Source organism: Cupressus sempervirens, chromosome 11 (assembly GCF_028749045.1).
Source record: "Cupressus sempervirens isolate cs-2001-9-10 chromosome 11, ASM2874904v1, whole genome shotgun sequence".
NCBI classification, from domain to species: Eukaryota; Viridiplantae; Streptophyta; class Pinopsida; order Cupressales; family Cupressaceae; genus Cupressus; species Cupressus sempervirens.
The window spans coordinates 778,632,101-778,659,806 of record NC_143128.1 but is presented as its reverse complement, the minus strand read 5'-3'; the positions used below and the strand labels follow the sequence as shown (position 1 = coordinate 778,659,806).

Genomic DNA, 27,706 nt, shown 5'->3' with positions numbered 1-27,706 from the left:
AGGTACTGACAAACATCACTCTCACATAATCTCTATGAAAAATACCTGTCTTCCATTGTATTGTAGCACTATCATATCAGCACACAACATTACTTCTTCTGGAGCAACACCCTTCTTCCAAATAATCAGTTAAACCTGAGCATGAAAATACCTCCAGACCATAGTAGTAGAGAAAGCACATCCAAAATACAATGTTTGATATCAATGACAATATATTTCGAGCAATCTCCTCCATTGTCATTGATGGCAAACAACCACCAAAACTATTTTGTTAAGATATTAATTACTGTCGGCTACCCCTAACTAAATTAATTATAACATTCCTCATTAACCTTCACAATTTCATTCTTTTGTAAAGTACATTTCAAATAAACATTTTCCTTACCTTTCTCCCCCTTTGCCATCAAGGACAAAGGCCAAAGACATACATACTGTTGCTCCACCTGAGAACATGCACTAGCATCGGTCCACAAGAAACTAAGTGTGAAAACTTCACCTCTCTGATGCACATAGTTAGGAGGGGCAACAACCCCAAGCTTCTCTTAGAGAAACTCAAAAATACCCTGATCATGCGATGAAACATATTATGAAACATACCTTCAACAGTCTTTATTCTTCGAGACTGACTCTGCATGGTAAGAATCTTTACAACTGGCAGATTATCTTCATTTGATGAAACAAGAGAAACAACATGCTCTTCACTAGTAGCAGCTTGCCTCCACATCAAAACCCATAGATTCCTTATTGATGCAGGAGCATCCTGGGGTAGTTGGCAATCTTGTATGCTGGAGTCGTTTTGACCTTGGAGTTGGTGGACTTGGTTGAAGAAGGTGATGCTCAGTCACTATGGGGTAGTTCCTGGTTGTAGTTTCATCCGAGGAACTTGGTGACTGAAAGGAGCTCAGTGATGCTTATGATGCTTGGTTGATATTTTGCTTGGTGGAACTAGTGCTTAGTGATGCTTGTGGGAGCTCGGTGGATGTGCTTGTTTGGTGTATACTTGGTGTGCTCTGTGGTTGCTGCTGACGCTCGTTGGTTTGGTTCACTGACTGGGTAGTCTTGGAGATTTAATCAGTCGACTTGGTGCATGTAATACGTGTTATGTGTGATCGTGGTGTGGATTGATTGTGGGATGTGTGTGGACCTATTCGGGGTCTTGGTTCTTTCTCCTATGTGCATTTAATGATTGTTGTAAGTCGACTAAGGTATATTATCTTTATTTGGGTTGTAGATGATTCTATTTGTAATAGGCCGACCTGTGGCCGTGCAAGTATAAAAGGATGGGTTAGGTAGAGTTGTAGGCATGCATTGGGGAGCAGAGATTCAGTTAGGAATTTGGAATTGCGAATTTGTGAGCAGAGCTAGTAGCTGACTGTGGGCTTAGGAACGAGAAGGTTGCTTGGTGGCTTGTGGGCGTAGGCTTAGATCTTTCTTGACGTTTCTACCGGATTGCTGTAGTGTTACACATTTGGGCTAGCTAGGGTTTGTTTGGATCTTGTGAGGTCTTGCAAAATTGTTATTGTAAATGCTTTGTATTTGGTCATAACCCGGAAGGTGTTATAGCCTGACACATTGCATGTAATCAATTGTTTATGAATAAAGAGTTGGATTTTCTATCAGATCTTGTATCTTGTGTTGTGTTTCCATTGTGCAGTTGTTTGCTGGGGTCTTGGTCACCTCCATGGGGGTTCACACGGCCTTGCACTGCGTCACTTATGTTCACCAACACCTTTTTATTCTTTCTTTGCATTATCACTTGGAACAATCGCCAAAGTAGAGCAACTCTCTAGACACATTCTTCTAACTTTCTTTTCTTGTGTATTATAGGACAAAACTTTTGTAGACATCTTTCTCATTCTCTCATCCTTAATTTCCCTTCCCCGACAAAAACAAACAGTTCTGCCACAACTTTAATCCTTGTAGCACTAGTAGCTTTTGGAATTTTGATCTGTTTTTTAATAATGCTTATACATTCTTCCTTAGTAGCCCATAGGACAACCTAGTTGCCCAAACAATTCTAGGTTCCACTGCTTCTATGTAGTAGAAATCCTTATTGATGTAGACGACTTCATCCTTATACTAGTCAAGTACTTTAGGAGGAATCTGGTTCCTCAAACACAAACTATTATTCAACTCATCAAAGAATCTTCTATAATCAGCAAAACTATTATCCAAACTATCTAGATGCATCTTAATTTGAGAACCAAGAGTTATATGATTTCTCGAACCCATACTCTAGAGCTTAGGCATAGCATCATAATGTAAAAAATTAAATGGACAATTAAGGAACTATATTGGAATGGATAATGTTCCTTCTTTGCCAGCATCAAGTTGTCAAAAAAGTGTCTCCTCATTGTCTCACATAGATCGTAATCAACATTCTCCTTAAACATCCTATAGGCAACATAGACTCTGATTGCTGCACATGAACCCTCTCTTTTTTTAATAAACTTTGTATGATATTCCCTTGTAGCATACCTGACCCCCAAATCATTAATTGTGTTAATTCCCATCAGATATAATACCTGTCAATACATTTACCTTAATGCTTATCACTGATTTGAGCAAAGGTACATCTCCAATAGTGCAAAGCGCTATCACATCCCTTAGAGCATCTTTCGTAATATATTATGGTTTATCTAGCCAGATGTATTCTCCATGTAGTCTACTCAAGTCAACATAAATGTCTTCAAACATCAGAAAATTACTTCATAAATACAAACCCTTGTGCCCTAATTTGGCTGAGAATTAATAAACTGCAAACCCTCAACTAAATGATTTTCTTTGAACTTCCTCACTTTCCCATGATTATCTCTTCGAAATTGACATGAATATATTGACAAACATCTTCCTTGTAAATAACTCTTTCATCAATCTTAGAAAAAGCACCATTCAAAGCCTCTCCAAACGGAACAAATGAATTCTTATTATGAAAAGGTTTGGGTTCATCATTTACACTTACTAGTTTTGCCATCTCTAACTCTCAATCTCTTTTGCACTCCTTTGCTCTAAACTTTCACTCCTGAAATCTCCAAATCACAATTGCACAAATGAACGTTAACAACCAAATATTTATTGTCACTAAGAACACCAAAAAGCTGACATTCTTTACTCAACCATACAGACACCTTTTTGGATCATACAGAGATATTACCTCCGAAAATTCCTTCAAGCTTTATTGCCATGCTAAGGAGATATTTAACATCTACTCTAGAAAGGGGAAACAGATTCGCATGAAAATTCCCCCTCAGACCATGCAGTCTGAGTCATTTGTCAGAAGATAAAAAACACCGAAAGAGGGTGCCAAAACATCAATAGTAGTTGCCTATTTCATTTGATTTCTTTACCCAATTTTTTTTCTAAGTTGCTGATTCGGGTTCTGGTTCGGGTATGGATACGTGGTTCAGGTACGTGGGTACCAAATTTTTTCCCACCTTGCGGATTCGGGTTTGTTCATATATGTATGTATTTATTTTCAACATCAAAGTTACAAATACAAAAAGAAGATTGATGCTCATAAATCCATATTGGGCAATAAAATTATAAATAAATAATTGTATTACTAATATGGTTTCAGATTACATCCATTACAAATTGACATCAATTCAAACATGATCAACAATTAACAAACATAACTATCGGCTGGGTTATACAAATCTATCAACAGTAATATACTCAGATCTTCAAATAAATAAATACATCAATCCGTGACCATCAAATGAATCAAAGTAGGTTGCTGTTCACTACTGTCATAAACTAAGGGCATTACATAGACCAATTTTAACTTGAATAATATTAGCAAGCTGTTGCAAGACACTATCTAAAGCTAATGCAAAGAGCATGCTGATGAACAAATCAGAAATACATACATTAACTAACCTACTGCCTTGGGGTACCTTCCTGGGTACCCACGTTTGTTGTGTGTCCTTCTATGAAGGACATAGAGAACCCATGAAGTACCCCGGAAGAACCAGTACCAAAACTGTACCAGTACCAGGACCCGGGCCTAAACAGCAGTACCTGGTAACTGAGTTTTTTTTCATTTTCTCATTATCCTTGTTAATATCCACCCTCTTCACCAAAGCACTGGTCTTCTTAGAATCGCTTTTGTAATGTTTTGCAATGTGACCAATCTTATTGCAATTGTAGCAAACCAGACCTTTTTGATAATTATTTTGGTTCATTCTGCTCCCTCTGGATCCATAACTGGTTTTAAATTCAAATGCTTTATGCCCAAACTTTTTGCATGGGTAATAGGTACCATAAAAGGCTGTTTATAGGTTATGTTGTCATATCCAAACCAGGTTGTTTTGCTTCTACATTCATTTGCCTTGTGACCAAACTTGTTACAAAAATAGCATCTTATGTTCCCCGGATTCTTTCTGAATTGACTTCAAAATTCACTAGCTTTATGTCCATATTTATTGCAAACACAACAATTAGCCTTGAAAACATACCTTATAGTTACCAGAGGAAGATTGTGAGCTGCATCTTCATTTACCTATGTTTCTTCAGGTTTTGAGCTGTCACCCTCTTCATATCCCAAGCCAACTTTGTCAGGGTTTTATCTTTGTGCACTGAGTGCAACATCAAGTACTTGCTTTCCACCTTTTGATTTTAACCCCTTTTCAATTTGTTCCTTCGTGTGTACAATGGCTTTTCAAGTTTGAAACATTCATCAGTTTTGCCATTTAATTCTTATCAAGATCTTCTATTTCCTTCTGTGCATCTTCTAGAAGTGTTCTTTGAAATATGATCTTGTCTTTTGCCTTCTTCAATTTGAATTTGGTTGCATCTAGATCAGCCAACATAGATTTCAGCTCATCTTCCATATCAGTTTCTATTTTGACATCTTTATATCCCAAGCACACTGCCTGGAACCATCCATATCATTCAGTTCTTCTTCAAACCTGATGTTCAAGACTCCAGATCTACTTGAAGCTGTTAAGCTTATTCAAGAAAAACCTGTGGGCTCTAATACTAATTTTTGAACACACATAAGTTGCTGAGGGGTGAATCAACATAAACCAAAATCTTACTCAAGTAATCAACTATCTTGAAAATTCACCCCGCAACACGTTGAGCAAATAATGAACTAAAACCACCACATGTCAACACCAAGATTTAAGACCACACAGAGATACTACCTCCGAAAAATCCTTCAAGCTTTATTGTCATGCTAAGGAGATATTTAACATCCACTCTAGAAAGGGGAAACAGATTCGCATGAAAATTCCCCCTCAGACCATGCAGTCTGAGTCATTTGTCAGAAGATAAACAACACCGAAAGAGGGTGCCAAAACAATGAAACATCAATAGTAGTTGCCTATTCATTTGATTTCTTTACCCAAGTATTTTTCATTTTCTCATTATCCTTGTTAATATCCACCCTCTTCACCAAAGCACTGTCTTCTTAGAATTGGTTTTGTAATGTTTTGCAATGTGACCAATCTTATTGCAATTGTAGCAAACCAGACCTTTTTGATAATTATTTTGGTTCATTCTGCTCCCTCTGGATCTATAACTGGTTTTAAATTCAAATGCTTTATGCCCAAACTTGTTGCATGGGTAATAGGTACCATAAAAGGCTGTTTATAGGTTATGTTATCATATCCAAACCAGGTTGTTTTGCTTCTACGTTGATTTGCCTTGTGACCAAACTTGTTACAAAAATAGCATCTTATGTTCCCCGGATTCTTTCTGAATTGACTTCTACATTCACTAGCTTTATGTCCATATTTATTGCAAAGACAGCAATTAGTCTTGAAAACATACCTTATAGTTACCAGAGGAAGGTTGTGAGCTGCATCTTCATTTATCTACGTTTCTTCAGGTTTTGAGCTGTCAACCTCTTCATATCCCAAGCCAACTTTGTCAGGGTTTTGTTTTTGTGCACCGAGTGCAACATTGAGTACTTACTTTCCACCTTTTAATTTTAACCCCTTTTCAATTTGTTCCTTGGCTTCTTCTAGTTCCGTTTTTTAGTGTGTACAATTGCTTTTCAAGTTTGAAACATTCAGCAGTTTTGCCATTTAATTCTTATCAAGATCTTCTATTTCCTTCTTTGCATCTTCCAGAAGTGTTCTTTGAAATATGATCTTGTCTTTTGCCTTCTTCAATTTGAATTTGGTTGCTTCTAGATCAGCCAACATAGATTTCAGCTCATCTTCCATATCAGTTTCTATTTCGACATCTTTATCCCAAGCACACTACCTGGAACCATCCATATCATTTAGTTCTTCAGACATGATGTTCAAGACTCCAGATCTACCTCAAGCGGTTAAGCTTATTCAAGAAAAACCTGTGGGCTCTAATACTAATTGTTGAACACACATAAGTTGCTGAGGGGCGAATCAACATAAACCAAAATCTTACTCAAGTAATCAACTATCTTGAAAATTCACCTCGCAACACGTTGAGCAAATAATGAACTAAAACCACCGCATGACAACACCAAGATTTAATGTGGAAAACCCAGATTGGGGAAAACACAGATAAATTATTTGATGGTAAAATCGATTAAGTGTATGTGAAATATTTTCAATCAGATTTTCAGCATTGAAGACTCTTGTGCATAGTCCAGATTCTTTGATGGCAGATTTGATTAAGTTATGGTAAAAGATTTCTGATAATTGTTGTATATGTAGTATACAAAATCTCAAGGGAAATAGTTCTTTTTACTTAATATCATTTTTTCTGAAAAATCCAAATAAAATCATGAGGGAGCTGTCCCTCTACACGCAGACGAAGTATCAAGGTGATCTATCCAGCGGTTGTAACCAATTTGTCATTTCTTTCCCTTAGGCCATTTGTTAAAATTTCAAAGTGACAAATCTGTTTGCCAACAAGCATAGATGTTCATATGTGATAAATGGTAGCAATAATGAAAGGTTTTAATGTTTGAAATAGATAACAAATGTTCTGGCTCATGGAAATCATCATCTTACAAGATTTATGTGAAAATTAAAGTTCTAGAATGAAGTTATGAAGGACTGTTGCATGAGTTGGAGGAAGCGAAAAGCGATGCATCACCGTTGAAGAAAATATTTGAAGATCAATTAGCAGTCATTTTTACTAATGCATTACCAAAGGATAATTGTGTCTCTCTGACAAAGTCTAGGTGTTAATTAGTGCCGAGCATATAAAATATAATCAAATTGTTTATGGATTCAACTGTGTAAATATACAGAGTTGTGTAAGAAACAATTCAAATATATATCTCATGGGTTGTGGAAATGTATTAAATTTAATGAATGCTGAAGCAGTTGGTGATCCAAATTAAGGGGAAGTATTGAAACACGTTATTTAATTTCTTCCATTCATGTCTGTGATGGAGACCAACAGTCAACAATGCTTATTCTTATCTTATCAGATTTGATTTACGTCTTTATCCTTATCCTTATCATGTCTTATCTTTATCTTATCTTTATTCTTATCAGCAAGTCTTAACAACCATAAATTAGGCTGTCTTGCATTATAATTCTCAGTTAGAAGATTAGTGCAAATAAATGTAATTGGAAGAGCTCTACAGAGTTCTATATTTGTGTATGTATTGGAATCATTAAATATATATTCAGTATGTTGTAGCACATGTTTCTCCCCTACTTTGTTTACTTTTAAGTTTTTTTTTTTTTTTTTCTGTTCAAATACATATTTTATGTGTTGTATGAAGACAAAAACGTATAGCAAAATATATCTGCAAAGAGAAAAAGTTGATGATGCAGGAGCATCCAGAGGTATAAGGGCAATCCTGTGTCACCCAAAAAAATATACTTAGACTTAGTTTCTGTTTCATGTGTTTTCATTTTTGGATACCCATTTGGGTCAAATAAAGGTTCCAACTCTCACAGTTCCACTATCAGTGTTCATGTAAATCCCGAAAAAATAGGAGTATGTAATTGAGCCATCATTTTGGTGAACTAGGAGGTGTAAATTGGCTAGATGAATGCAATTGTAATTTAGAACATTCTAGAAAAAGAATCAGGTCAAAAGGCCCCAAGGTTTGAAAGTTATTGCAGTTTTTCGGGTTGTGGAGACCTAAGAATGCTTCAAAGTCAGGTTAGGGGCATTAAATGACCTCGAAAAGGGCCGAAAAATGGGGGACGAGCAAAGTTGGTCCATAGGGCTATAGAGCGCTTCGAGAGCTTTTCGAAAATATAAACGGTTCGTCAATCGGAGCTACGGTTCAAAAGTTATGCCTCCCGGAAGTTCGGTTACCGTCTCTAGATTCTTCTAGATTTGCGTTGACTTCTAACACAGCTTCTGGAACCTTCTATTTGGTTGGTGGATGCCTACTAGCACTTTCTAGAATGTACTCCTAGTCCTTAACCCTCCGGGGTCTATTTAATGAGATTTCTGGCATTGTAAAAGGCAGTTCGGAGTGGAGTTTGAGAGGAGGTACTAAAAGGAGAAATTATCTCCACATTTATGCTATTGTAAGCCCTTAGGGCATGTTTTGAAGTTTATTTTCTTTGTATTAATTGTACTAGCTTATTTTCTCAGTTAATATAATTTTCCCCTTTTCTGTTGTGTCCATTCTGTGCTTGGGTTGTGTCCCCATCAAGTGGTATCAGAGCTGGTTTTCCTGAGTGTGTAGACAGAGCGCCGACTGTGAGGCAGTTTGCACCAGGGCTGTGTGGTTGTGGGTTTGAGTTAAGAAGATGCCTCCACGAAGAGAGCGTGGCGGAAGGGCCAGAGCTATTAATCTTGAGGAGGTTAGAGCCCTCCAAAGGCAGGTACAAGCATTGCAGGAGGAGCTCCGTAGAGGAACAATTGTGGTCGCAGGTGATGAAAGTGAAGATGACAATGAAGAAGACGAAATTGGACCAGAAGGGGAATTTGACGGGGAAGTTCTAAATCATGCAGAGGAAAGGCTTTTTAGGGCCATTACTAAGTTTGGGAAAAGACCTACAATTGAAGTGGGTGTATTTTCAGGAAATTTGAAACCAGATGAGTTGATCGATTGGATCAATGAACTGGAAGAATACTTTGAGTATGAGGATATTAGGGACCCAGATAGGGTTAAGTTTGCAAAGGCCAAACTGAAAGGCCATGCCAAAATCTGGTGGCAAGAGGTCCAATTGGAAAGAAACAAAAGAGGAAAGGAGAAGATCACAAGGTGGGATCGCATGGTGGACAAATTTAAGAAGCAGTTCATTCCTATGGACTACGAGCTTGATTTGTTTAAGAAGATGCATGGGTTAAAGCAAGCAGGAAGATCAGTCCAAGAATATACAGAGGAGTTTTACCGACTCTTGATTAGAGCAAGGCATGCAGAAGCAAATAAGGAGAAGGTTGCTCGTTATATCAGTGGGTTGCGACCTAGCATCCAGGAGGAATTAAGTCTGGTAAGAATGACCAGCGTTGAAGAGGCATACCAATTTGCCCTACGAGTTGAAGAGAAGCTGAATAAAAGGTTTGAAGGAAGACAAAGAGGGCGTGGTCAAGGAGGAAGGGGAAGCGGTAGATCATTTGGAGGCCGCAATGAAACCCAAAAGAAAAATGAAGATGTGGGTACTCGTAGGAACCAGAGGAATGAGGGTTTCAACCACTCCCATGATCAAGACTTTGGAAATCAGAGAGGAAGAGGTAGAGGACGTGGACAAGGAAGAGGAGGCTTCCGTGGTACCTGTTTCCATTGCAATGAAGAAGGTCATCGTGCCTTTGAATGCCCTCAATGACAAGGAAGGACAGATAGGAGAGCTGAGGGCCAAGCTAGGGTTGCTCATGTGGATGAAGATGCACAATCATCACATTCAGAGGATGCAGAAAGAGGAGAGACCTTGGTAAATGAAAGAGTCCTATAAGTGGTGAGATTGAACCAGGACAACGGAGGAGTCTGTTCCGTACCAGATGCAAGTGTGAGGATAAATGTTGTGACGTGATCATTGATGGTGGTAGCACTGATAACTTGGTATCAGAAGAGATGGTCTCTAAGTTGAAGCTCAAGAGGGAGAAACATCCCCAGCCCTATCGGATTGCTTGGGTAAAAGATGATCATAAGGTCCTGGTAAGTGAACGATGTTTAGTGAAATTCAAAATTGGGAGTTACCATGATGAAGTTCTCTGTGATGTTATTTTGATGGATGTTTGCCATCTGTTGTTGGGTAGACCATGGCAGTTTGATAGACATGCAGTACATGATGGACATGCAAACACATACTCTTTGACAAAGGATGGAGTTTGCCACAAATTGAAGCCCATGAAAAAGGAAGGTGAAAAGGTATGTATCAGTGCTAGGATTTGTCTTGTTGATGAAAGGAAGTTTTTAGATGGCATGAAACATCAACATATGTGCTATGCTCTGATTCCTAGGAAAGATAAAGAAGGTAGTAGTGAAATACCACTTGAAGTTTCAGATTTACTAGGGGAGTTTGGAGATATTATCTCTGATAATGTTCCAAATGGATTGCCACCAGTAAGGCAAATTAGTCATCAGATAGATCTGATTCCAGGAGCTAGTTTGCCTAACAAGGCTGCTCACAGGATGACTCTACTGAAACAGAGGAGCTAAATAGACAGGTTCAGGAGCTGTTGAGGAAGGGCTTGATTCGAGAGAGCCTGAGTCCATGTGCAGTACTTGCAGTACTCGCACCAAAGAAGGATGGAGAGTGGAGGATGTGTACAGATTCTCGAGCTATAAATAGGATAACCATCAAGTATCGGTTTCGTTTGCCAAGGATGGATGATCTTATGGACTGCTTGAGTGGAGCTCAGTACTTCACAAAGATAGATCTCAAGAGTGGTTATCACCAGATACGGATTCGAGAATGAGATGAGTGGAAAACAGCCTTCAAGACCAAAGAGGGTCTTTATGAGTGGTTAGTCATGCCCTTTGGATTGACGAACGCCCCAAGCACCTTCATGCGGCTCATGAATGAGGTACTTAAGAAGTTCTTGGGAAAATTTGTTATTGTTTATTTGGATGATATTTTAATTTTCAGCAAGACTTTGGAAGAACATTTATTGCATATTTGTAGTGTCCTTGAAAGGCTAAGGGAAGAGAAACTATTAATTAATCTGAAGAAGTGTACCTTTGCAAAAAGGGAGTTAGTCTATTTGGGGGTTGTTATATCACCTGAAGGTCTCAAAATGGATCCAAAGAAGGTAAAAGCCATCTTGGAATGGCCTACTCCAAGGTCTGCTACTAAGGTAAGATCATTTCATGGTCTGGTTAGTTTTTACAGGAAGTTTATTAAGAATTTCAGTGGCATATGTGCCCCCCTAACTGATACAATAAGAGGGGATAGAAAAGAGTTCAAATGGACTGCAGCAACTGCGAGAAGTTTTGAATTGCTGAAGAAGAAGGTAACAGAACAACCTGTGTTGGCACTTCCAGATTTTAGAAAAGTTTTCCAGGTGGATTGTGATGCCAGTGGCAGCGCTATTGGGGCTATATTAAGCCAAGAAGGTAAGCCTATTGCATATTTTAGTGAAAAATTGAATGATGCAAAGAAGAAGTATTATGTTTATGATCAAGAGTTCTATGCAATAGTTCAGGCCTTAAAGAAATGGAGGCATTATTTATTGCCAAAGGAATTTGTTTTGTATACTAATCATCAGGCATTACAGTACCTAAATAGCCAAGGTAAATTGAATCAGAGGCATATGAAGTGGGTAGAGTTCTTGCAGAGTTATACATTTGTGTTGAAGCATAGAAGTGGAAAATCTAACAGGGTTGCAGATGCACTAAGTAGGAGATAGTTGTTGCTTACAGTAATGCAGGTTGAAGTAGTTGGGTTTGATGAACTCAAGAATTTGTACCCCGAGGATCTTGATTTTGCTGAAGCATGGAAAGTTTGTAAAGAGCCCGTTGCTGTAGATAGAACCAAGTGGTTAGACTATTTGATTCAAGATGACATGTTGTTCAAGGGTAGTCAATTGTACATTCCAAGGAGTTCCATGATGGAAAATCTGATTAAGGAGAAACACAGTGGAGGGATGGCAAGACATTTTGGTCAAGATAAGACCATTGCCATTCTTAGAGAACATTATTTTTGGCCCCAAATTTCACAGGATGCGAAGAAGTTTGTACAGAGTTGCCAGGTTTGTCAAGTTCCCAAGGGGTTTAGTCACAATACTGGCCTATATCAGCCATTGCCTGTTCCATCAAGGCCATGGGAGGACATAAGTATGGATTTTGTTCTTGGATTGCCGAGGACACAAAGAGGTAATGACTCAGTATTTGTGGTGGTTGATAGGTTCTCCAAAATGGCACATTTCATTCCATGCCACAAAACTCATGATGTTGTCCATATTGCAGACTTGTTTTTTAAAGAGGTGGTAAGACTACATTGTCTTCCAAGGAGTATAGTTTTTGACAGAGATACTAAATTTGTGGGGTATTTCTGGAGGACATTGTGGAAGAAGTTGAGAACAGACCTAAAATTCAGTTCCACGCATCACCCGCAGACTGACAGCCAAACAAAAGTGGTAAATAGAAGTCTGGGCAATTTGCTGAGATGTTTAGTTGGGGATAAGCCCAAGGGATGGGATTTGATTCTACCACAGGCAGAGTTTGCTTATAATAACTCTGTAAATAGGAGTACTAGAAAATCACCATTCCAAATTGTATATGGCAGTAGCCCAAGGACTGCACCAGAATTGAGGAAGATAGAACAAGGGGAGAGGACAAGTGCTGAAGCTAAGGAATTTGCTGAACATATCAAGCGTCTACATGAGGAGGTTCAAGCACACATTACCAAGATGAATCAAGAGTATAAAGCTAGGGTTGATCAAAGGAGAAGACATAAGGAATTCCAAGTAGGGGATCTAGTCATGGTGCACTTACAAAAAGAAAGATTTCCAACCGGTACTTACAACAAGCTGAAAATGAAGAAATTTGGCCCTTGCAAAATTTTGAAGCAACATGACTCAGGAAATGCATATGAAGTGGAGCTGCCAGATGGTATTCACATTTCTCCCATTTTCAACATTGCAGATTTAACAGAGTATCATGATGATGGTGCAGATGAGGAGCTAGTGTTAGAGCCATGTCCAATTCCTGCTTCTAAGAAGGAGGAGATAGAAGACATTCTAGATCATCGTGTGGGTAGGAGTACCAGAAACAAGCAGTATGAAGAGTATTTGGTCAAATGGAAAGGACGATCGATCGAGGACTCAATTTGGATTTCAGCAGCTAAGGTTTCCCATTTGGGATTTCCTCTACCATTCATAAAGTGACAGGGTCACTTTTCAATCTACCGTGGGTGTCTGATGCAGGAGCATCCAGAGGTATAAGGGCAATCCTGTGTCACCCAAAAAAATATACTTAGACTTAGTTTTTGTTTCATGTGTTTTCATTTTTGGATACCCATTTGGGTCAAATAAAAGTTCCAACTCTCACAGCTCCACTATCAGTGTTCGTGTAAATCCCGAAAAAATAGGAGTATGTAATTGAGCCATCATTTTGGTGAACTAGGAGGTGTAAATTGGCTAGATGAATGTAATTGTAATTTAGAGCATTCCAGAAAAAGAATCAGGTCAAAAGGCCCCACGGTTTGAAAGTTATTGCAGTTTTTCGGGTTGTGGAGACCTCCTAAGAATGCTTCAAAGTCAAGTTAGGGGCATTAAACGACCTCGAAAAGGGCCGAAAAATGGGGGACGAGCGACGCTTGTCCATAGGGCTATAGAGCGCTTCGAGAGCTTTCCGAAAATGTAAACGGTTCGTCAATTGGAGCTACGGTTCAAAAGTTATGCCTCCCGGAAGTTCGGTTACCGTTTCTGGATTCTTCTAGATTTGCGTCGACTTCTAACGCAGCTTCTGGAACCTTCTATTTGGTCGGTGGATGCTTACTAGCACTTTCTAGAATGTACTCCTAGTCCTTAACCCTCCGGGGTCTATTTAAGGAGATTTCTGGCATTGTAAAAGGCAGTTCGGAGTGGAGTTTGAGAGGAGGTACTAAAAGGAGAAATTATCTCCACATTTATGCTATTGTAAGCCCTTAGGGCATGTTTTGAAGTTTATTTTCTCTGTACTGATTGTACTAGCTTATTTTCTCAGTTAATATAATTTTTCCCTTTTCTGTTGTGTCCATTCTGTGCTTGGGTTGTGTCCCCATCAGTTGAAGTCAAACTATAAAAGAAACAAAGCAAGAAGAAGAATATGCTACAAAATACCACACATTTTTGGTTGATTCCAATACCTACACAGATACAGGACTCTGCAGAGATACTCTAGTAGTATTTATTTGCATTGGATTTCTATTGAATATTACAATGCAAGGCAACTTTAATTATAGTTTCAGAATAAAGATAAGATAAGGATATGGCTAAAATAAGGATAAGACAAAAATCAAATCAGATAAGATAAAATTAAACTTTGCTGATTCGTGCTCTCTAACAGAAACAATCTTATCTGCATGGGACAAAGTAAACAACTTGTTCCATCAGCACCCCCCTAATTTTGGTCACCAATTTCTTTAGCACTAATAACACCTGGACTTTGTTGTAGATGCTTAAAACCTTCCTTTGCTAATGCTCTAGAAAAAATATCTACTAATTGATCTTCAGAGTTTTTAACAATGATACCTCTCTTTTGGCTTCCTCCAACTACTACGGTTGTCCTTGAAACCTTCAAAACTTTGTTCCAGAACTTTCTTCACTTACTCTAGACATCTTGTAAGACAATGATTTCTATTGACCCAAAACATTTGTTATTCATTTTGAACAGAAACATTTCATTGTTGCTGTCACTGTCACATATGAACTTTTATATTTGAACAGCTTTTGGATCATGCCCGTATTCATTTGCAAATTTGATCAATAGCACCATCCACAAATCATTTTCATGCAACTTGTCACATATTCTTTGTTCTTGCCTTTGCTCCTACATGTCTTTTGCAATGATTTTAAGTCCACAAATGATACAAAGATGTAGATCCCAACCCTTGTCCTCTATATGACCTTTCCTATTTCATTGACACCATTGCATGCTCTTCATTTGATTGATTTATTGAGTTTGTAATGTCTATAATAACAGTTGTTCTTGAATTCTCTCTAACAAATCCAAGACCACCATCCTTTGGCCTGATTATTAGCTTGATGGGCTCTCTGATTCCTTTGCCCATACTTTCCCAATCCTTCACCTATACAATTTATGTTTTTAATGATCATTAAAACGATAATTCTTTTTCATGTACCTAGCATCTTTTGCAGATAGATTATCATTTTTATTTGTACTTTTTTTTATTAGGAATAACCTCAACTAATTTCCTCATACCAATAGATCAATCAAAGGAACTACATAAATCATTTGTGTCACATAAAGCATCATACTCTAAAGACTTAGATTTCAAGCAACCACTTTCCTTTGATACGTTGTGAGAAATTGAGTCAATTTACTATTTTGTTCTTGAACTTTCAATACTTCATTCTATTGTATTCGATTTTATTTTTCCAACTTCTTCCAACTTTATTCCAAATCTTCAAAAAACTTTTCTTTTCATGTAGTAGTTCATTTTCCTTTCAAACCATTTTGACTTTTCTTCTTGTATTCTTTCCTATGTTACCCCAAGTTTCTAAGACAAGGGGATGGGGAAACGGGTTTCCAGAACATTTTTTTGTCCTTTGGAGCAGGGGACGACATGGACAGCTATATGTGTGTGTGTAGGGAAATCTGAAATCTCAAATATATTCATGAATTGTACAGCACGTAACATTCATCATAGCAACATAATAAGATTTATTAATTTTAAATCATTGAATCAATGATCATTAGTCAAATCATCATAGAGTATAGCGTTAAATGAATCAAATCAAAATGAGAGTTCAAATTTCAATTTCATACATTTACAGATATAATTCACAAAAACAGCCAAAGATTTCCAAAAAACACCAACATCAATGTTTCAAGCTGTTCACAAATTCATAGTATATTTTTTAACAACATATTTGGGCATCTCTCTGATTAAAACTTAGAAACAATTGCTTTGCAATATTCAGCGGGGAAACCAGGAAATGTACTAAGTCTTCTATCTTTGAAAATTCGATTAATGAAAGGAGTGTTTACTATGCTAGAAATGACTTCTTAGATCAATCGATAATAAATATTGATCACTCAGCCCAAACAATGAAACCCTGCAAATATCAATATAATCGGGCAAGTAGAAACTCTAACCTGCAAAGTGCAAACCCAACAATAAAACACCCACTCACAAGACAACAAACCAGGTCAATAGAGAAAAAATAAATTTTCATGAGACGATGAACTAATAGAATGCTTTATGCTTAGTTTAGTTGAGGCAAATAACATGAACACATTTTTAATAATATTTAAATAATTTAGGTTTGCATTGAGGTTCATGTACAATTAAAGATATTTGCAAACATTTTATAAATTTATCTTTTTTGGCCTATTGCCACCATAAACAACTGATTATCCTCAGGACAATTTGGGGACATTTTGGTCGTCTCCAATTGTCTTTGAGATGATTAACGGTATCTAAAAGTTATGTTGGTCCTCGTTTTCATGTTTTTGGGACAGTTTTTAATTTGTTAGTATGACTTGGGATGACTTGGAAACTTTTTGGCTGTCCCCAAGTCCTCAAATTGTTTTCGTTTTTGGTAGTTGGGAATTTAGGACAGAACCATATTTTTGGGTAACACTAATTTTTTCTTTAGCTATGTGACAAGGAATGAGGAAGGATTCAATAATGTAAGGATAGATGGAGGAGGACGTTTAAGTAAAAGATGATTTTTAAGATGGAGATAATAAGCAAGGATGGTGTTCACCGTCGAGCATTTCATGAACAAGGTTGATTGTAACACCAAGGTCAAGATGGAAGCATCATCAAAGCAATCACAAGTGATTTATCAAGCAAGAAAAAGGGCTAGGACTAGAAACCAAAAATGCAAGTGCAATGACTTAAGTCTACAATCACAAGGCTTGATGGAGAGATTATTGCAATAGCAAGAACAACTTGAAGGATGAAGAGTGTCACAACTTCGATAAAAGATTATGAGATGCCTTGCTTACACCTTACCTTGTGAAGTGATTTGAGATTTCATAAAAAAGGCATCGATATGGCAAGCAATGCTATATATCCAAATTTGTTGAAAACCTCAACCAAGGGTAATGATCGAATTGCAAATAAACTCATCTTATGGAATAAGGAAAGCCATGATGCAATCCCAAACAAGGAAAGATGAAGATTGACAAGTTCAAGTCACGAAGAAAGATCAAGGCCAAGATATAAAGACGAGAATAATTTCAAGAACATGTCATTGAGAAGATTTCCGAAACGAGAAGGATGAAGAAGTGGAGTTGAATTGAAATGTACAAGATAGACATGGTGAGGTGACATCCACTCATCTTCAACCAATCAAAGGATGCCAACATGACATGTCCATCCTCAAAAGGTTAGACAAGCATTTAGAGCAATGAAATTTTCTAATTGGTTTTGTTTAATGCTTGTAGGTGGAACTTAAGGCAAGCCTAATTAGGGTTAATTCAAATAATTTGGGCTGTTGAACTTGGATCAATTTGAGTCATCCATTGTACTTGAAGCCTCTATATAAGGCTTGCTCATTTCATTTGTAAGAGGGAGATTTTGCAAAAGTGTTGTCAAAATAGTGCTAAAATAATTCCCAATTCATTGTTGTTTCTTGGTGAATACATGTTTTATTTGGGAGTGTTACATGTTTTCTTACTTTTCACTTAGATAGCATTTGTTTATGTTGAGTACATGATGAAATAAAATATTGTTGGTGCATGGTGAAACTTATGTTCATACATTTTGGTACTTTTTGATTGCAAGTAATGGTGCAAGTTTAGACTAAACTTCATTCCAAAGTACAAACTTCAATTGCTTCGTGTTCATTGATTTGTATGCTTTACGGTTCAATTGAGAATTGAATACTTCGTATTTTATCCTGCACATTGGGGTGGTCACAAAACTCATCAACAATGCCCCCATGACTGTTACTTGCTCAAGGAAAAGAAAAACCATCTCGAAATTCATTTCCCTATCCCCTCATCTCTCCATCTTGGAAACTCGGGGTAACTTAGAATATAATCAGTCATAGTTGAACCACTTATCCCAAGTCATCAAAGCCATTCAAGATATTGGAGATATTAGCAAGAAGCCAAAATTTAAATAGAAAATGTAACACGGTGAACTTTTAATGAGAATCTTCCTCTTAGCTTTTTAAGGAATTTTACTATGCTGCTTCCTCACCCAAGGGTCTTGGTCCCATACCCAACTAGCCTACAATGTACCCACAGGGGACTCAAGGTAGTGTTAGTTTCTTAACTGTAGTATCTACGTAAATAGATCAGATCTAGATTTACACTACTAGATTTATTTAATGAAATAAAGCAGTGGAAAACTTAGAAAAGCAAAACACAACTCATATGCTCTTCAATCAGTTCATCATTCAAAATTAACAGAGAACTTACAAGAGCTCCCAATACATGGGAACATGGCTTTGAAACAAGTTACAAAGAAAAAAACAAACTTGGAATATACTCGGTATTTGTACCTTGTCCTTTACTGTTAACTGTTGTAAACTTCCTTCTTTCTGCCCTGCTGAAAATCAGAAATCTCTTCTCTCTCTCTCTCTCTCTCTGTCACACACACAATATCCTTGAGAAAGATTATTATTTTGTTTAACCCTTAAGTTCCTTTTATAACAGCAGTTGGGAAAAGTAGAGTCCTAATTGAAGTCTACTTCCATAAAGTAGAGTCCCACTTGAAATATACTTTTATAAAGTAGAGTCCTACTTGAACTTTTCTTCTTAGGTGACTACTTTAATTAGTTAGGTGGATAAAGTAGAGTTCTACTTCCTCAAAGTAAAGTCCTACTTGAACTCTACTTCTAGCTTACCTTTATGAGCTACAATTATCAACACCCTCTTAGTGAGGAAGGTATTCATCACAACTCCAAGTTTGTCTCGAAAGAAAGAAAACTTCCCTTTTACGAAGGGTTTGGTGAGTATGTATGCAACTTGTTCATCCGTCGAAATATGCTGAAGCTTAATTGCTCCCTTGAAGACCTTGTCTCTGATGAAATGATATTGATCTCAATGTGTTTTGATGTACCATGAAACACTAGATTCCCTGAGAGTTTTATGCAACTTTGATTGCCACAATTAGTCACCGTACGCTCCAAATCCTGATCAAATAAACTTGTAAGCAACTTACGAAGCCAAATTGTTTCACAACTTGCCAAATTGGCTGCTATGTACTCAGCTTCAGTTGAACTAAGTGCTACTGAGGTTTGCTTCCTGTTGAACTAGGAAATCATGGCTGACCCTAAACTTAAACAACAATCTAAAGTATTCTTCCAATCCGTATCACTCCTCGCCCAATTTGAATCAGAATACCCTTGCAACTTTACCCCATCTCCATAGAGGTATTACAAATCACACTCTACTGTGCCCTGCAAATATCTAAGCACATGCTTTTCTGTGATCCAATGAACTTGCCTTGGCTCTACCATATACTAACTCAAGGTGTTTACAGGAAAACAAATGTTTGATCGATTGTTGATGAGACACATCAATGAGCCTATTAATTGCTTGTATTGTGTAGAATCTACCAATCCTGACTTTGAAGAATCAACCTTCTTCAAGTTGGTTACCATTGGAGTAACCATTGATCTACTGTTCTCCATCTTGAATCTCTTAAGGATCTACAATTTATACTTCCCTTATCCAAGAAAGATCTCTCTTGATCTTTGCCTAACCTCAAGTCCTAGAAAGTAATGCATCAACCCAATGTCCATCTCAAATTCTGTTACCAAATCTGACTTGCACTTAGTGATCAACTTCTCTGCCCCTGTAAGAATCAACTCATCCACATAGAGCACCAAAATGAGGATCTCAAATTCAACTAGTATGAAATATAGGTTGGAATTTTCCTCACTCTTGGTAAATCCATGCTCTGCAATAGCTATCGATGCTGGAGGACCATGCCCTTGGAGCTTGTTTGAGTCCATACAAGGCTTTCTTAAGCTTGCATACATGTGACTCTCTGTCATGTACCTCAAACCCCAGTGTCTGCTCTATATATACTTCTTCCTCAACGACTCCATTGAGGAATGTTGTCTTCACATCCATATGGTGAATCCTCCGCTCTAACTCTAAAGCAATGGATATAACAACTCGAATAGAAGAATATCTAGCAACATGAGCAAAGATCTCCTCGTAGTCTACTCCCTCTTTCCGAGAGAACCCTCTGGCCACAAATCTTTCTATCTACTTCTCCACACTGGCATCTGCTGCATGTTTGATTTTGAATAACCATCTAGAAGTCACCACTGACTTCCCCACTGGTCTTTGTACACATTCCCAAACCTCATACTTCATGATGGAGTTATGCTCCTTCACCATGGCACACCTGTTGGCTAGTTGCTTCCTCAAAGCTGGAAGGCTTTGAGTTGATGATGTTGGTTATCAAGGCTATATACGTCAAAAACTTCTGGGGAGGTCTACTCTCCCTGAGTGTGGTTTGGGGAGCCTCAACATGTTCCTGAGCATCTCTCAAGGTCTACTCAAACCATTTGGGCCTCCTTACTAATTTTGAAGGGGTTAATTGTCCCTTTCTTGAAGTTTGGCCCTTTGTACTAGAAGTTTGTCTTCTCACCTTTTGAATCCTCTTGCAAAATATCCTCTGCAACTGTCAGTGCATCATGAGATTTCTCGGAGGCCAAGCTTTCTTCAAACTTGACATCCTTGCTCACAACTGTCCTCCGTTGTGTTGGTATAAAGACACTATAGGCTTTTCACTCTTCACTGTATCCCACAAGAATGCTCTTCTCACTTGAGGGCTCCAGCTTTGTCCTCTCCTCTACAGGCACATGAATATAGATTGGACAACCAAAAATCCTAAGATGCCCATCTCCGGTTTAATCCTAGTGAATGCCTCCTTTGGGGTCTTGTCCTTTAAAATCTTGTGAGGGCTCCTGTTTTGTAAATATACGGATGTGTTGCATGCTTTTGCCCATAGAAACAATGGCAAACTCTAATCATGGATCATGGCCTTTACATAACTGATGATAGATTTGTTCTTCCTCTTTGCAACCCTGTTTTGTTGTGGATTGCAGGCAACTGTCTTCTCCCTCTTGATTCCTTCATCCTTGCTAAAATCTCTGAACTCATTTGAGGTATACTCACCCCCATTGTCTGATCTCAACACCTTGATCTTTTTCCCTACTAGATTCTCCACTTGAGCTTTGAACTCCTTGAATAGAGTGAAAGCCTCATCTTTGGTCTTCATGAAGTAGATCTAGGTCTTCCTGGAGAAATCATCAATGAAGGTCACATAATAGGATGCACCATTCATTGATGCCACTGACATAGGCCCACACACATCAAAATGTATTAGATCCAAAATCTCTTTGGATTGAGTTTCACTGTTGGCAAATGAAGCTTTGATATTTTTCCCAAGAGCACAAGAGCTTTGACTTCCACACTCAACTTTGGAAGTCCAGTGACCATCTCTCTTAATATAGGTAGTGCTTTATCCTCACAATTGTCTGGATTGGCTCCCTCTGGGCATATAAACACTTGCCCTTTCTGGAAGGTAATTGTGTAACCTTTGTCCTTCATAATTGAGATGGACAACAAGTTCTTTTTCAAACCAGGTACGTACAACACTTCTTGAGCATCAATTGATTCTCTTGACTTAAGCTGAAACTGCACGATTCCTTGTCCCTTAACAAGGCATCATTGCCAAGGTCTACAGTGATCCCTGATTTATACTCAAAAAGTTGTTTGAACAACTCTCGTGCTTCAGTCATGTGATGGGAGGCACCATTGTCCAAGTATCAAGCACTTATAACTATAGTGCTGGTAGAAAGACAAACTACAAGGGAAAAGTCATTCTCAAACTTTGTTGCAAATTCACTCAATTGAGTCTCTGTTGTTGCTGCTGCTGCTACTTGTGTCTTTCTTGTGCCTTTCTTCTTCTCTGGTCATTGAGAAGCATAGTGACCTTGCTTATGGCAAACAAAACACTTGATCTTGCTTAAGTCTTTCTTCTTTTCAGGATGATGTCCTTCTCCATTATTGTTATATTTTTTAGTGAAAGCTTTCACTTTGCTTTTCTTAGTCTTGGTGATGAGGGCCACGTTTTCATCACCACCTCCTTGCTTGTTGGATCTAATCTCCTCATGAGTCTCCTCTTGAATACAATCATCCCATAGCTTTTGCCAATCTGGAATGTTTTCTCGAACACAAATTCCATTCACAAATGGGTCCCATGACTTGGTGAAACCATTTAGAGCTACATTCACCAACTCTTCATCCAAGATCTTTTCTCCAACTGCTGCAAGCTGATCACGGATATGTGTGATCCTCATAAGGTGATTGGTCACAATAACAGATTTGGTCATCCGACACTCTCAAAGCTTGTTCTTCAAAATCTTCTTCCCATTCATATTGTCACTTTGAAAGAGACCAACCAAGGCATCAAACATGTCCTTGGCTTTCGTCTTTTCTGCTATGTGCGGAATCAAGTGAAAGATCTGTTTTAGTGGAAGACCCTTTTCTGCATTCTCCCACAAGTCTTGCCCTTTGAGAAACAATATGACTCGTGCCTTCCATGGCAAGAAGTTTGAAATCCCATCTAGCCTGTCCTCGAACCTGAGACTGCTGTCTGCCTTATCTGTCTTGTGCTTTTCTTTTAGAGCTTAAAGCTCTGATGCCATGTTAATTTCTTAAATCTAGTATCTAGGTAAATAGATCAGATCTAGATTTACACTACTAGATTTATTTAGCGAAATAAAGCAGCGGAAAACTTAGAAAAGAAAAACACAGCTCATATGCTCTTCAATCAGTTCATCATTCAAAATAACTTCAGAACTTACAAGAGCTCCCAATACATGGGAAAATGGCTCTGAAACAAGTTACAAACAAAACAGAAAACCTGGTATATACTTGATATTGCTACCTTCTCCTTTATGGTTAACTGTTGTAAACTTCCTTCTTTATTCCCTGCTGAATATCAGAAATCGCTTCTTTGATTCTTTTTCTCTCTCTACGTCCTTCTTGAGAAAGATTATTATTATGTTTAACCCTTAGCTTCCTTTTATAAAAGCAGTTGGGAAAAGTAGAGTCCTACTTGAAATCTACTTCCGTAAAGTAGAGTCTTACTTGAACTCTTCTTCTTAGGTGACTACTTTAATTAGTTAGGTGGATAAAGTAGAGTTCTACTTGAACTTTACTTCCTCAAATTAGAGTCCTACTTGAATGTCCTACTTGAACTCTACTTCTAACTTTTTTTTATGAGCTACAATTATCAACAGGTAGTAGGGCTGTACACCTATGATGTGCCCATAAAGTATGTGGGGTAGTGAGGCTACGCCTAGGTCACTCCCAAGCGCTTGTGTGACACACAATGGCAAATTAAAAGAATGTCAAAAACAAAATTTTGAAGTGATTTCTAAGCATTAAAACATAGAGAAAAAACCCTAGAACATGCCCATAATATGAGTATTTTGACAAAAACACATCTATTTCACCAAAAAAATTCTTGTTTTGCCTTTTTTTGGCATTTTAGGAGATTGCTCTTTTTTCGAAGGAGAATGATTGCATAGTTCCAAGGGGAGATTATTGTTTGAACATTCTTATAAACAAACATGTATCAATTACCTAATTTCACCCTCAAGTGAAATTGTAAAAATGATCTGCTCCATGAAAGTTTTATGTGGTTTCAAAGACCTTGATTTAGGCTTGTTAACAGTAGCTTTGCCCATTGACCCAGTTGGGGGAATTACCCCCAGCCTCAGTGCCCCTTTGTTGAGAAATGAGAATCGCTGTAAATGTAATTGCACTGCCATCTTCAGTATGTGTTTTCTAAATGACAGCGATATATTATTTACATTGAGGATAAGTTGTGAAGAGACATGTCGATTCATTAATTATATAATTAATATAATAAATTTAATCTCTCATAAATATATATCATTATTATATTAATTTCTCTCATATAATAATAAACATATATCTCAATTATATATATAAATTATATCTCATATATAATTATATATAAGTTTATCAAACTGAAGCTATCAAACATCAACACCCTCAAGCCTGCTATTGGGATCTCTTGGCACATAAGAAACTGGATTATGTTGAGGGGGTGATGAGGAAATGTGATCTAAGTCTTTAGTATGCTGACTTGGACATTATTATCATATCACTTGCGAAAAATCTCTTTAGATGAGGCAACTTTCACAAATGACATGGCTAGTGGAAGTGATATTGCAACTCCATGTGGTTCAAATGAAATTGAGCCAAATGTTTTTTATGATGCTCTTTATGAAGAGTAATATGAAGATAATTGAATATTGATTGTAATTTTCATTGTGTATTGACATTTGATAAGTCACCGAATTATGAATTTATGTGTCCCTTTTTAGCAAATAATGAGGTATTTAAATATTCTGTTTGTCAAATATGAGTATGACTATATATATTATTATATACATATGTTACTCAGCTGTACTGCAGCGAAGGCAAAAAAATTGCCGTACAGGTGTAGCTCTACCCAACCCCATACTGGAACTAGCAACTTTTTAAGGTTTTTATTCCCTAAAAAGTTAAGCATTTTAAAATTCTAATTCATCAAATGAGGTAAGTTGTCATGTCCTGAAAGAGAGGGTGTCCCCATATCCCTTGGATGTCTGGGACATTGGGGATGTTAACCAGATACCTGGGGATGTGTCCTGATGGAACACCTCATAAACACTGTATTTGTAAATATTAGTCTAGATCTTATCTGTGTGTATCAGCTTTTATTTTTTACCCGTTTAATCTAATCTTTTCTGTCACAGGTGGACTACTTAGATCTGAAGAACAACCAGCGTATTGTGTTTAAGAATTTCTCTCAAAGTAATGACATTCATGAGTGGATGCAAGAAGAAGTAAACCCTTAAATCCAACCCTTTCATCTAGAAACAATGAATGGCAGCTCATTGATGCAATAAAGCATAATGTGAAATTGTAATATATGGTTCAGTGTGTCTATATGCAACAGATTTGACATAACTGTATAATTAATCTTTACGAGATTGAATTTTCTTTCTCTAAATTTCATGTTCATTTCTATTTTAATTTTTCAGTGAGCCAATGTGGAGCTGATCTGATTATTGCAACACTATCGGTTCTTGTTACTATGAAGCTTCTCAGCCTCTCAAAGCCTTCTAATCCTGAAGTGAAAGAAAGTCCTGATAATTCATCTATTTTTTGTTTCAACTGGGCACCACTGTTAAAATTATCATTGTTAATCGTTGGCCAGACAGTTTTATGACAAATGATTGGTTTATTTATGAGAGGCAGTTCTGTATCCTTGCTCATCTCTCTACGTGACATTTTCATAACATTTAAGTTACTTCACATGAACAAAAAATCTACATATAAGCCACCTCTACGAGATCTCCTCACCAAGGCATGTATGCATGCAAATTTAACAATTGTGATGCAGATATAGGACCAAACTCAAAGCCTAAGACAATGGCTAGATTTTAATGTCTTTTATGTTGGATATGATAACTAAGGCAAACATGACAAAGCCGTTGATTTTATAAAGAAGACTAATAACGTAATCTTTGTAGCTTCCATTCATACAATAGAATGCAATACTTAATTGTTCTGAAAACTTGACTATGATTTTTAATTTGTGCTTCATGGGGATGCATCCCCTGGACTTTTAGACCCACTTCTGTCTGGGGAATGGTACGGGGATGGATTTTTGCCATCCCTAAGGGCAGTTCAAAATGGGTAAATTGGGTACTGTCCCTGAAGCACCACTTTGAGGGCAGTATGGTACGGGGGTGTGACTAGAGGTCCTAGAGACTGGTAAGGGGCTTCTATAATTTTTGTAGCTCTCATTCATACAATAGAATGCAATACTTAATTGATCTGAAAACTTGAGTATGATTTTTAATCTGTGCTCCATGAGGAGGCATCCCCTCGAATTTTAGATTGGCTTTCGCCCTTGGTATGGTATGGGGACAGATTTTTTCTGTCCCCAATGGCATTTTAAAACGAGAAAATCGAGTATTGTCTCTGAAATTCCACTTTGAGAGAATCATGGTATGGGGTTACAATTAGAAGTCCCTGGCTTGGCTAGGGGACGAATAGAAGTCCCTTACCTGTCTCAGGGACTTCTGCCCGTCTCCTATTTGCCCAAGCCATTTTTCGACTGCTAGTGCTACAAAATAAGACATTTAAAAAATATTCGGATTTGCAAAGCAAAGGATAACAGAAACAAGAGCAGGACCAGCTGGTCAATGAGTGAACAACAGTTGAATGAGGGGGTTAGAGCATCACATTTACTTGATTTAGACCCTTAAGACTCACCATCTATTAATTATGGACAATTAATACTATTGTGGGCTTCTATGTTTATTGTTTAGTAGTTTAGTTATTGTATTTACATTTAAATATTTTATGTCATTTCATCGTTGAAATTTGGAGCCTTTGGAGATTTTTGCTATATGTATGCCATATATTTACAATAAAAGCATTTGAATTTTGTTATTTTGTTTATCGATTCACATGTGAAATTTCAATTCAAGTCCACTGCTGTGTATTAAGTTTTTTAAAAAATGTCTATGAAGAATGCTTTATCAATGTTATGTATATATGAAATATATATAGAACTGCCCTATATACTTAATGGCTGCCCACTAATGTCCCATAAAAATTGGCCTTATGAATATAGTTTTTAATAACTATATTAAGTCAGATCTTTCTAAAGCTATGAGGTAATTTAATGCATTTAAAATGCTCATTGAATATCAATTTTCAAAGTTAAATCTACTGCCATTATTGAGGAGGCTCGACATCACTTGGCAAAAGTTTACTGTTGCTTGGTTGACTTTCGCAAAGCTTTTGATTTGGTCCCCCGGGCAGCGTTATTTCAGCGACTCAGAGATATTGGGGTTTCCAAGATTCTTCTCGTTGCCATCATGAGACTTTACGAGAGTGTTGTTGGACGTCTTAGGACTCCACAAGGGTTATCTGACTTCATTCAGAGTTCTATCGGTGTTAAGCAAGGCTGCCCTCTTTCCCCTACGCTTTTCAACATCTACATTGATGAGCTTGAGACTTTCTTGAAGGTTTTTTCACATCCCGAGAATGGGTGCTACCTTCATGGGGTTCGGGTGCCCATCCTTCTCTTTGCGGATGACGTGGTGCTCCTATCCTCCTCACTTGATGGGTTACAACGACTTTTGGATGGATTGGCCTCCTTTTGTGATTCTCGACAGTTGGTGGTCAACCTGGTTAAGACTCGAGTTATGGTTTTCCATAGCTCGAAAACCTCTGATTGCCGTTTCCTTTTCAGGGGGACTGAGATCGAGAGGACCTCCAGTTACACGTATTTGGACACTTTATTTTTGGGACAGCGTTTTAGTTTGAGACCAACCATGATGTCACGTGTTAATAAGGGGCTAGGTTCATTGGCATTGCTTGAGTGACAGTGCTTCAAACACCACTTTCAGGACACTACGTCTAAGATGTCTATCTTAGACTCCTTGGTTAGATCTATTGTCCTTTATGGTTTGACAATCTGGGGGCCCTCCCTCCTGACCATAGACTGGGCTTCGGTGGAGAGAGTTCAAACTCTCCTTTTGCGACGCTTGATCCGTTGTCAGCCAACTACTCCTACCTGTATTATCTTAGCCAAGTTCGGTGCTCATCCCTTCATACTCTGTACGATATTTGATCTAGTTTGGTTACTTCACATACTCGGGGTTT

General features: G+C 37.7%; 1 protein-coding gene across 5 annotated transcripts in view; it reads left to right on the top strand.

Annotated features, from left to right (window-relative positions):
• Positions 1–25,272, top strand: part of LOC149531905 (Pyridoxamine 5'-phosphate oxidase family protein) — a 40,063-nt gene extending 14,791 nt beyond the window's left edge. For 2 of the 5 annotated variants that reach the window (XM_089809304.1, XM_089809301.1), the window contains 2 exons: positions 24,778–24,867; positions 25,066–25,272. In XM_089809304.1, coding sequence (XP_089665430.1) covers positions 24,778–24,867; positions 25,066–25,068 — 93 coding nt within the window. In that variant the 3' untranslated portion in view covers positions 25,069–25,272. Of the gene's footprint in view, positions 1–24,777 lie in introns of all 5 variants that reach the window. The other 3 variants (XM_089809302.1, XM_089809300.1, XM_089809303.1) reach the window with 2 other exon arrangements.
• Positions 25,273–27,706: the final 2,434 nt, after the last annotated feature.